Raw genomic sequence first — 12523 nt, forward strand, 5'->3', positions numbered from 1 at the left:
TATCTTAATTAATAAATCTGTCATAATTTCTCTTTTCTTCTCTAAATTACGTAACTCTGTGAAACTATCCAAAATTGACATGGTCAACTTTGATGATTCTAATTGATAATTAAATCAATTAATTGAGACTATCTAGATGATTTTATCCAAGGTACAATGGGGACCATGGGCCTATGAAATCAAGCTCCAATAAGTTATCATAAATCTAACAAATAAATTTACTAACTTATCAATTCCTCGTGACTCCACTATAGACTCGGAATTGCACTCTTTAATTCATAGATTTCTCTATAACAGATATAGATACGCTATTAATTATCCATTGTTACAACCATAATTGTCACTCAATCCTCTATAGACGATCTACAATGATATATTATTAAAATACCGTTTTACCCCTCATTGTATTTTGTCCTTAAAACACTTAGTTCCTTGTAAATGATATTTCAGAAAACTAATTTAATTACTGAAATGAGATCTCTATCATTTAACACCTTGAACCAAACTAAAAGGAAACCATCGTTTCACTTCTTCATCAGAATCTATAGATGTTCATATCTATGATTAACACTCCCACTCAATTATACTACCGAGTTCCCAAGATGTAAGTATGGGCTAGTCCGTAGGGTAAGCTGGTAACGAACAAGTCAAAGAACTCAAATAATACAATCAGTTAGAATACTAACCACTCAGAATTGATATTGAATTGACCTAAGATCAACTATATGATATGACTAGAATAGATAATAACGGTATGTTTACTTATCTTATCAACTGTCAATATCGGTCATGTCCGATGTAACAAATACATCTGATCTTGTCTACTTTGCTAATGTTCTGGAAAGAACATAACACTGTAATGTGTAAGTTGATCATATCGTAGATTGGCAAGTCAGTGTAAATCCCGTGCACTGACTAATCTTAGGACTAACTTATTTTGAACATATAATCATATTTATATTCCACTGTGATTACGTCACTATAAATAAGATTAGATATATGCTCAGGATTTAATAGAATTTTATATTAAACAAATAATCATAAAAATAAAACATGTGAGCAAAGTGATTGACCAAGTCAAAAAATGATTTCTATTCTTTATTGATAATAAAATGAGATTACAAATAATTTGAGTTTTAATTAAAGCATAAAACCCCAACAACACTGAGTCTCATGAAATCCCTTCATAGATCAGTGAGTGCTCTCTTTCTCCCAAAATGAGACTTTGAACAGATTTTCTCCCGAAGATTGCTTATCATGTTCACAAGGTTTACTTCCAGTTAAACAAAGAACAAGATAGATACAAAAATGCACACAACACCAAAACAAAGATTAAGGTGAACAATTTAATTTTTACACAATAAACTCTCCAAAATAATATAAGTATTTTTCCAAACCATTCAAATGAGAGAGGTAAGATTTTGCAAGGATTTTAGTTGGTATTTATAGATAAGAGAATGTCCAAAGCCAGCTTTACACAATCAATACTCTGTCAGAAAAGATTTGCAAGTTTCTTATTTTGGAAAAAAGCTGACAACCTGTCAAGTTTTGTCTCAACAGAATATGAAATTGTTAGATAGAATGCGCAATTATCCTGACAGACTGTAGCAAATTTGGTAATTCTTTTTTACTAGGTTCATTCCGAATTCACCTCATCAAAAAAATACTCAATCCTTGAAAATACTTACTTAGAGTAAATTAAATATTTTATTCTTTCAACAAAGCTTTATTTACCATATGAAACATGATAAATATTTTTTATGATAAGAATAAGATATTAATACAAATCAAAGTATTTAAACCATGGACAACCAGACATCAAGATATTAATCACAATCTGAAATTTTAAAATATTCAAGAATTAGTTCAAACATTAATCAAGATATATCAAAAATAATTTCTTCAACAGTTGTAAAATAATTTATCTCATTTAAGGAAGCATCACTGTATAAATATGACATGTCCATACCAACTACCACATTTCGGCCGATTTTTACTTGCATCCATGAAGTCTAATTGTGGTCATATATGTGACTTCAATTTGACAATCTAATGAAGCACGACTAGGCAAATTATTTTATTACCAAACGCAAGTGGCTTGAGAGCATTGAGTTTCATCATATTTGATGAAAGACAACTTCAATTTATATGGGCATTACAAAGAAAGTGTAGATCTCATTTATATAAGTCTATATGCATGTTCTTTATTGCACAAAATAACAAACAATAGAAAACATAAATAGATGCATAGATGTGATTTTCATTCAGAGATTCGTAAATATAATAACAAAACCATTAAAGTACTTACGAGAAGCGTAGCGGAACAATGACTACACTCTTTGGATTCCATAACCTCTTGTCCTTGTTGAATGTTGGGTGTTGCAGGAATCCAAACCACTTGAAGTAAGACCACAGTCTTCCATGTCTTTCTCTAAAACAACCTAGTGTTTATGTGGGCAAGTCTCAACACATGAAAAGAGAATGAATTCCTAGAGAGAAAACTAAGAGAGAGTAAGCGGCTAAGTATAGAATATTAGTAGTGAATTTTTACCTTGTTAAATTCATCTTATTCATCTTTTTTTTAATACATTCTATAACACTAGTATATATAGACAATTAGCTATGACATAAAATAGGTTATAGTTTCCCATTTTAATTTAATTATTTAATTATTACAATTAATTAAATACTTGTCAAAATTAACCAATTATAATTTTGGTATTTATTTAATTCATTTTATTAATATTAATATAAGTCTATCAATTCTAACAAAATTGTCTCAATTGGCATTGGTTGTAATACTCTTTTTTTGAGACTTTGTAATAAAATACTCAAAGTTTCTTCTATTTCATTTCTCACAAAATATCAATAAATAATTTAACATTATTTATTTCCATTGAACTAGTCAATATGATATTTTTATAATTACTTATTAAAGACTACTGGGTTTATTTTGATAAGAGATGGCATGGGGACAATGGATCCATGAACTCAAACTCCAATAAGTTACCGTGAGTTTATTTATAACAAATAAACTCACTATCTTATTAATTCATCGTGACTCCACTATAGACACAGAATTGTACTCTTGAATTCATAGAATGTTTTACTCCAAATGTAAATACGTTATTCATTGTTATAACCATAACCATCATTCAATCTTCTATAGATAATCTACTAATGAGACGGATGCAAATTATAGTTTTACCCCTCATTGGTATTTTATCCTTAACTCCCACTAAGTTCCTTGTAAATGATATTTTCATAAACTTAATTACAAAAATGAGTACTCTATCATTTAACACTTGAACCAAACTATAAGGAAATCATCGTTTCACTTCTTAAACAAAAGCTATAGATTTCATGTCTATGATAAATACTCTCACTCAATTATACTACCAAATTTCCAATATGTAAGTATGAACTAATCCGTAAGGTAAACTGGTAACGAACAAATCAAAAGACTTGAATAATACAATTAGTAGAATATTAATCACTCAAAATTAAAATTGAATTGGTTCATGGTCAATGTTGTGATATTATTAGATTAGATAATAACGATACTTATCTTAGTAATAATTAATATCAGCACAGTCCAATGTAACAAAATACATCTGATCTTATCTACTTGGTCAATGTCTTGGATAAGACATCACACTCCAAATGTGTAAGTAGATCATATCGTAGATTACCAGATGAGTGAAAATCCAATGCATTGACTTAATCTTAGGACTCATTCCACTGTGACCAAATCACTATAATTGTAATTATTTATATGTTCGGGATTTTATAAATGTTTGTATTATTCAAATAATCATGTAATAAAACAAGCAAGGAACACATTTGTCAAACTAAATAATTCCTACTTCTTTTATTGACAATATAAAATCGCGTTACATGTCTGACATAATTTTATAAGGGCATAAAACCCAACAAAAAAACTGCCCTAACAATTCAATATAAGGATACTTGAACCAATTGCTGAATTCTAATATCATGGAATAATACTCAAGTTCACCGAGAGCTCACAAGGATCCAGGGTGTTGTAGCTGTCTGAATTTAATATTTCACAATCCAGAACTTCGTTGGAGAAAAATCTCTATTTCTTTATGGAGTTCCCATTGACACAAAGCTATGACTTTTAATACTTTTCTTTTAATCCAATACAGTTTCATTAAGCAAAAATATCCTCAGTAACAAATGCTTGTTCGCTGTTGCTAGAATCTTCAGCAGGAAACTGAAGCTGCTGATAGTCTAGCTGTCTGGAAGCCTCATACAGAGCTATGCCAACGCTAACAGAGAGATTGAGACATCTAACATAAGTTTCAACCATCGGAATTTTAACAGTCCCTCCACCAAATTCTTCACTTTTGCAGTCTTGCAAGGCCTCATTTGGTAGGCCACAGGTTTCTGAACCAAATATGAGATAATCACCTCTTCTGTAAGAAAAATCCTGGAAAACATTTTTTTTTAAATTCAACTCATTAAGACGTATCAAGATTATGTTTTTAGGACTTTTCTCTTAATGAAATATTAAATTGGCAGAAAGGAAAATTACTTGTTAGATCACTTGGCTTGTTTGTGAGAGAAGAATATACCAGCCAACATGATAAGTTCATTTGAAATATGTGTACACTAACAACATAATAGCAGAAAGATGGAAGAAACAGTTCTTAAGGTCCTTCCTTTTTGTTTTGTCTATTCCATGCTGATCTTAATAAGTCTATTTTACAATATAAAATTATTTTCTTGTAAGAAATCTTCTCTGGCAATTAATTACTACATTTTTCTTTGATAAATAACTATTAACTTATGAACAAAACAAGTACCCATGTGTATTCAGAAGAAGGTTAGATACATAACCCATGTGTCCATAAGCTACAGATATCTAACAATAGCATTCCATTCTGGAAGTCATGCATAACTTTGGAGCACTGAAATTTCAGCTTCTCTTTGAAAGTTGACATAACATAAAAGTCAGTAAAATTGTAGTTGTAGCCGGTATAAATCAAACAACAAGTGACCAAATGTTGGTACTATATTGAATATAAAGCTGACAATCCTGACTACTGTTGAGAGGATGGTAAATTATAAACTTACTGAGTGAATATTTGTTCCTCTCTTGGTAAATGCAAGCAACCGCTTTTCCCCAGCCTGTATGGAAGAAACTAACTTGTAAAATATTTTGGAGTTGAGGGAGAACAGAATATATCTATATTTGCTGTCCAAAATGAGACAAACCTGTTGAATGAAATAGTGCTTAAATTCTGCCCATGAATTGTGAACTTTTACAACCACAAATCTAACATTAAGAGTTAATGGCAGAAAACACATAGTTGTCACTTGATATAAAAATAAGACATTAATACGGAAATAATTATATAATAGACTGTTTATATCTTATGGGAACTATAAAGTTTGGATTACTGGTTTGGTTTAGGATCACTTTACCCAGATGAAAGAGCAAATTGGAGGAAAAAAGTGTGTACCTGAAAGAAAACATTAAATGATAGCTTATGAATGCGTTTTGCATTTATTATTATATATTTCATAAATTTGACAAATATCTGTTGCATCTTTTAACAGTCCTTATAAACTACTATATACTTGAAAATCTCAGAATAGATCTATATACAAGACGTAAAAGTATACCTGCAGAAAGAATTATTTTCATGAAAAACATATAAACAAATATATAAAGGATACGGCCAATAATCCAAACCAGCACGCTTCAATTTTGCATCATCTATCTGAAATCCTATTGGCTGAAAAAGAAACAAGTCAAACAGCCAAAACTGTTAGCAAATATTCTTTAAAATAAAATAGGTTTTACTTATTTCTGGGTTTTTCAACCAATATAACAAAGTTTAAAAGGCTAAATTCAAGCAGAAATATCAACCCCAACTAGGTGTAGGCCAACAGCTGATGCTGCACATGTTCTGGCGATGCAGCCTGTGTTTCCAGGAATCTGTCAAGGACAATACAAATCTCAGAACCATCCTTGAGAAATTGAGGTTGTCGGCAACCTAAAAGAAAAAGAAAACATAGCTCTTGGTTTTCTATATTTGATTACACAATTTTTTGCTAAATTCGGTGAAGCTAGAGAGGGGAAAAAAGAAAGAAAGAAATATAAGGAAGTACTAGTTGTGTGTAAAACAATATGAACAAAAGTATAAAAGATTTTTGACATATGAAACAGTTTTCTCAAATAAAACATGTAAGGATGCTTAGAGTATGAGCAGACCTTTAATCATGTGCCTAATCTATTAGGTCATATAAAAGTTGTTTGAACTAACTAGTTTCATTGGTGCAGACAAAGAGCACAAAAAAAAAAATCTAAATGGGATAAAAACAAACTGCGACACTGAATAAGTTTATTGATACATAAAAAGAGTAGTGTCATAACTTTGCAACAAAACCACAAGTTTGTGCAGCATGATTTTATGTATTCAAATACACTAGAACATATTTCAATTTACTTACGAGAACGCCCTACAACAGGACTGGCTAGCTAGCCCCGTTCATACTTTTATGGTTGTGGCTGCACAGTACACACCTTACATTTATGCCGTATCCAATACAGTCCACTTGAGCAACATTCAACTCCATTGACTAAGTTTTAACTAGTACATTCCAAAAATAAGCTAGCTTTCTTGTGACTCTTGTTACTTGTCGAAGTTTGCTATAACAAGATTATGGGCTACATTTTGCTAAAGTTCAAGCATTAAAATTAATCCAGATTGAGAAACTTGTTGTGATGGCAATTTGCTATTATATTATCAGTAACTCACACCACTTGTTGGGAAATTCATGGTAAACCACCAAACTGGACTCCTAGACGCCAGAATGATAAAATGGCCTACCAAGCTCAAACTGCGGGTCACACAAATCAGAACGGTCCTATTGCCCCTTCATTCAGTAAGGAACAACTCGAGCATTTATGCACGCTCCTCAGTCAATCCTCCATGACACCCAAGTCTGGTCCAGAGTCTCACAGTACCTCATTTGCACATTCTAGTAATTTTTCTTCCGCTTTCCAAACACCATGGATCATCGATTCAGGCGCCACTGATCACATGACAGGTTTATCTCATTTGTTTGATACTTATTGTCCTTACTCTACCACCTCTAGTGTTAAGATTGCAGATGGTACTCACTCCCCTATTACAGGAATTGGCACCATAAAATTGTTTGCTGATTTACTTCTTAAACCAGTACTCCGTGTTCCTTCATTAAAATGCAATTTAATCTCTGTTCAAAAATTAACATCTGACAATCACTGTCTTGCTAAATTTGTGTCCAATTTTTGTCAATTTCAAGATCTATCATCGGGGAGATGATTGTCAGTGCTAGGATTCGTGACAGACTTTATTTCTTTCAATATCCGCCCAAAGAGCAGCCTTCTTTGCATTGTTTGACTTCAAGTTCTATTTCTAATTCTGTTTTTGATTCAAATTCTCAAATAATTATGTTATGGCATTGTCGACTTGGACATCCAAATTTTTTATATTTAAAACATTTATTTCCTTCTTTATTTATTAATAAAAAGGTTGCTGATTAACTAGCTAAACATACTTGTGTCGTTTCCTCGCAAACTATATACACCTTCCATCCCCTTCTCTCTTGTTCCAGTGACTTATGGGGACCATCAAAAGACTACCTCTTCTGGGAAACGTTGGTTTATTACATTCATAGATGACCATACGCGGATAACTTGGGTTTATCTACTTAGGCACAAATCTGAAACCAGTCAGGTCTTCCAAAACTTCCACCAAATGATCCACACACGGTACCAAACCTCTATTCAAACACTCCATACTGATAATGGTACTGAATATTTCGATATCACTCTCAGTCCCTATCTTCTACAACATGGGATTACTCATCAATGTTCCAGTATGGATACTCCGCAACAGAATGACATAGCCGAAAGGAAAAATCGCCATCCCTTAGAAGTATCCCATGCCACCATGTTCAAAAATATCTTTGGGGCGATGTTGTCCTTACCGCTGCTTATCTCATTAATCGCCTCCCCAATCGGCCCCTTCAGTTCAAGATACCATACTTTATTCTTCAGTCTCTTTACCCTCATATTTCTACAAATACTCTGCCAGTCAAAGATTTTGGCTGCACTGCCTTTGTCCACATGCACTCCCAACACCTGAGAAAACTTGATCATCGAGCCATAAAAACAGTTTTCCTAGGATATTCTCCTACACAGAAGGGCTACCATTGTTACTGTCCTCTCACCAAGAAATCCTACACCTCAAGGCATGTCACTTTTTTTCGAAAAATCCCCCTATTTCACTCCCACCTCGCTTTAGGGGGAGCACATCCATCACGAGCAGGAAGCTCAGTGGTCGTGAGGTTTACAATTACCCCTAGATACTTCATTCCCTTCAAAGTCTGATACTCCTCCTCAAGATCATCCATCTTCTTCTACTTCTCAAGATCACTCATCTTCTTTTGCTTCTCAAAATCACCTATCTTCTTCTACTTCTCAAGATCACCCATCTCCTCCTACTTCTCACATAAACAAAGAAATACGAGTGTATACCAGAAAAGAAAGAAATAAACAAGTAACGAATCCATATCACAGTCAAGAATTCGATCCGGTGATAGAACCACTTCCCTCGGATGATCCAGGTAAACCTCCCTCAACCACTCAGTCAAATCTAGATATTCCTATTGCATTAAGGAAAGGAACTAGATTTTGTACCCAACACCCTATTTCAAAATTCATCTCTTATGCAAAAGTATCATCTCCATATAGAGCTTTTACCTCTAGTCTGTCAGATGTTGTGATTCCCAGGAATATCAGTGAAGCGCTTGGTACTCCTCAATGGAAGACGACAGTTCTCGAAGAAATAAAAGCCCTTGAGCAGAATGGAACTTGGAGACTAGTGGAGTTACCACCAGACAAGAAAGTAATAGGGTGCAAATGGGTATTCACAGACAAATACAATGCAAATAGATCTATTGAGAAGTACAAAGCACAGTTAGTTGCCAATGGTTTTACTCAAACCTATGGAACTGACTACACTGAAACCTTCGCTCTGGTTGCCAAACTCAATACTATCAGTGTATTGCTCTCGCTAGCAGTCAACTTGGATTGGAAGTTGCATCAACTTGATGTAAAAAATGCATTCTTGAATGGAGAACTGGAAGAAGAAGTGTACATGAGTCAGCCCCCGGGTTTTGAAGAATTTCCCAATACAACCAAAGTGTGCAAGCTAAACAAATCTCTCTATGATCTAGAACAATCTTCTCGAGCATGGTTCAATCGGTTCCTAAAAGTAGTCAAAGGACTCAAATACATGCAAAGTCAAACAGATCATACCCTCTTCATCAAACACTCAGAAACTGAAAAAATGTCAGGACTAATTGTGTATGTTGATAATATCATTGTCACTGGCAACCATACTGAAGAAATGTTGGCAAAATAATTTGAAGTCAAGGATCTTGGCGCACTCAAGTATTTTCTAGGAATGGAATTTGCTAGGAGCAAAAGAGGAATTTCAGTTTCTCAAAGAAAATACACTCTTGATCTCTTAAATGAAATATGAATGCTTGGCAGTAAACCTAGCAAAACTCCAATCGAGCTTGGAGACGAGAAAAATGTTTGAGGAAAGTTCAGTTGACAAAGGAAGGTACCAGCAGCTAGTTGGGAAACTTATCTACCTCTCACACACCAGACCTGATATTGCTTTTGCAGTAAGTCTGGTTAGTCAATATATGCATGATCTATGTCAAGGACATCTCAATGCAGTATACAGAATTCTGAGGTATCTAAAGCAAACACCAGGAAAAGGTCTTTTCTTCTAAAAGACAACTGAGAAGAAGGTTGAAGTATTCACAGATGCAAATTGGGTCAAGTCAGTTGATGATAGAAAGTCTACATCTGGGGAGTGCATAATTATATGGGGGTAATGTGGCGATATGGCGGAGTAAATAACAGTGGTTACAAAAAGTAGTACAGAAGCCGAGTATAGAGCCATGGTCCATGGAGTATGCGAAACAATATGGATTAAACGGCTATTGGGTGAATTAAAGATTGAATATGAAGCCCACATTCAGCTCTTCTTTGATAATCAGTCTACCATCAGTATTGCACATAACCCTATACATCATGACAGAACTAATCACGTTGAAGTGGACCAGCACTTTATTAAAGAAAAGATTGATGGAGGAACTATCAGCATAAAATATGTACAGATGGATCAACAGTTGGCTGATATTCTCACAAAAGGGTTATCCGAACGAGTCTTTGATTTTCTAGTAAACAAGTTTGGACTTATTAATATCTATAGTCTAGCTTGAGGGAGAGTGTTGATAGATAAGAGAAAAATCAAAGAAAATCAAATCCCATGATTTGATTGCAGTTGTAAATTAGTAATTTCTTTATTTAAAAGATTTGTAATTATCTTTGTAATTTATAATTTATTTTGCAATTAAGAAGATTAGGTGTCTAAACCCTATTATTGTATCTTTTTGATGAAATAACAAAAATAAGAAAAACAATTTCTCTTACAAAATTTTATACTTTGAATATGTAACTAGGGAACGACTACAATGCATCTCTTTTTTTTGTAACACTGGTGCATCATTTTTATATTTTCTGTACCTGAATAGATATAATCTCAAATTTTTTTATATGACGGTGTATATTGTAGGTATTTAAAATATCCTACTAATTTTTAAGAAATTCTGAATAGTTTACGAAGCCGAAAACAGGATTCAAATTGTCAAATTTTACACGCGTACAACAGACAGTTTAGACCCTGTTTTCAGTACCATAATTTATTCGGAATTCCTTGAAAATTTGTAAGAGGTTCTAGATAACTATAATGTACACCGTCATATAAATTTTTTTTTGAGATTATATCTATCCAAGTGCCGAAAATAGAAAAATAATACACCGGTGTTGCAAAAAAAGGATGCGATGTAGTCGCTCCCTATGTATGTAATATATTTATGAACGATGAATACTTTACAGTCTTCTTAAAGATGTAATAGATAGAGTTCTATAATTGCAGTAATGTAAATACTGAAAGAAAAAAAACAATGTGAAATTGGCTTTCTTTGTTAGATGTCTTTGTCTGCTCCATCATTATTCATCAAAAGACAGCTTTCATAAAGCATTTCACTGCAATGACACTGTCATTCTTAGACTCGCACGACTTTTTCATTATTATTTGTTAAAAGAAAAGGGGTGAGAGACGTGATTACAGAATAGTAATACAAGAAAATAAACTCCAAAAGCTTTTCTTGTATTTTTTTAATATATCTATGTTGTAGTTTCCCCTATAAACGTGAGTAACAATACCTAAAGATGAATTATAATATGCTCTATCGAAGGGGTAATAATGAAAATTCTGTGACTGAGTCTCAGGAGTTTAATTTCATAGAATTCACACATTTCATGGTATAAACTTAGGAGCGACCGGGCAATACCTCTATTCTGTAATGGGAAGTAAAGTTTTAATTTTATTTTCCCTAGTGCTCTGGGAAGACCAATGCAAAAAAAATAAAAACAAAAAGAAGTTATTTTGGGAATAAACCTGAGGAGAAACAAGAACCACTTGAAGAATGTTATGGTGGGAGACCTCAGAGGTGAGAGAATCCCCTGCTCCATGAGGCAGAGCAGTCTCAGTTCTTCCTTCACCTACACACCAACAAACCAAGTACTGTTTGTATTGTATGTATATATATATATAGAGAGAGAGAGAGCGCACTGAGGTGTACCGAGAGAGCATAGAGGAGGAGAAGACAGAGAGAGGTGAAAGCGTGGAGGGTTGCAAGTGGGGGAGCGAAAGAGGAAAGGTGACGCTGTGTTGCGGAAAGGGGGAAAATAGTAGAATGGAGCTGCTGCTGCTATTGCTAGGGCTTTAAGAGCAGTTGCCTCCATTCTCAGTAGCTCCGGCTATTCGCTTTCCCCAGTAAACAGAGAAGTTCAGATAGGGAGGAATAGAATAGGGAGACTACTGTACTAATTTTTTTTAAAAAAAAATACAGGATTAACATGAAAATATGAAATTTGCAAAATAGCCTCCTTAAATTTACACTAATAAAAGCGGTCTTCAAGGTCATTTCGTGTAAATTAGGGTGGCAGTTTGTTAAAGTAAATTTGATAAACTATGCTTCAATTGGTAGATTATTATTTAATGGGTAATATACACCCATATTAATATAAATGCACCCATTTTCTGCATAAGTTGGAGTGCTATATTAATAGCAATTAGTACTCTTCGAGACATAACAAATCTCCTAAATATCTCATATTACTTCATTCAAGATAAAGGTCACCACAATCTTACGATGATATTTATATGCTAAGCAAACAATGCCAATTGCCATAACAGAAAGGTAACAGAAATTGGTTATGCTCAATCCGACCCAGCTCAACGTGACTCGGCCATCACAAAATCCTTCATCCATCTCGGGGCGCGCCTGTTCTCTTCCCACGCGTGGCTTCTCTCAGCTGCTCTTCTTTGTTTTCATCCTCTTCTATTCTTGTTGTATT

The 12523-nt window shown here is 33.7% G+C and overlaps 1 protein-coding gene across 2 annotated transcripts; it reads right to left on the reverse strand.

Annotated features, from left to right (window-relative positions):
- Positions 1-3842: 3842 nt before the first annotated feature.
- On the reverse strand, positions 3843-11998 carry LOC133799628 (uncharacterized). 2 transcript variants are annotated; one of them, XM_062237630.1, is made up of 7 exons: positions 11746-11998; positions 11562-11665; positions 5900-5968; positions 5707-5765; positions 5242-5302; positions 5101-5154; positions 3843-4410 (listed from the first exon to the last, which is right to left on the reverse strand). In XM_062237630.1, the coding sequence occupies exons 1-7, from the start codon at positions 11906-11908 to the stop codon at positions 4282-4284; spliced, it is 639 nt and encodes a 212-aa protein (XP_062093614.1). In that variant the 5' UTR covers positions 11909-11998; the 3' UTR covers positions 3843-4281. The 2 variants fall into 2 exon arrangements, with proteins under 2 accessions (XP_062093614.1, XP_062093610.1); XM_062237626.1 differs by having other exon boundaries at positions 3843-4453; positions 11746-11994.
- Between the last annotated feature and the right edge of the window lie 525 nt (positions 11999-12523).

This window comes from Humulus lupulus, chromosome 1, assembly GCF_963169125.1.
Source record: "Humulus lupulus chromosome 1, drHumLupu1.1, whole genome shotgun sequence".
NCBI classification, from domain to species: domain Eukaryota; kingdom Viridiplantae; phylum Streptophyta; class Magnoliopsida; order Rosales; family Cannabaceae; genus Humulus; species Humulus lupulus.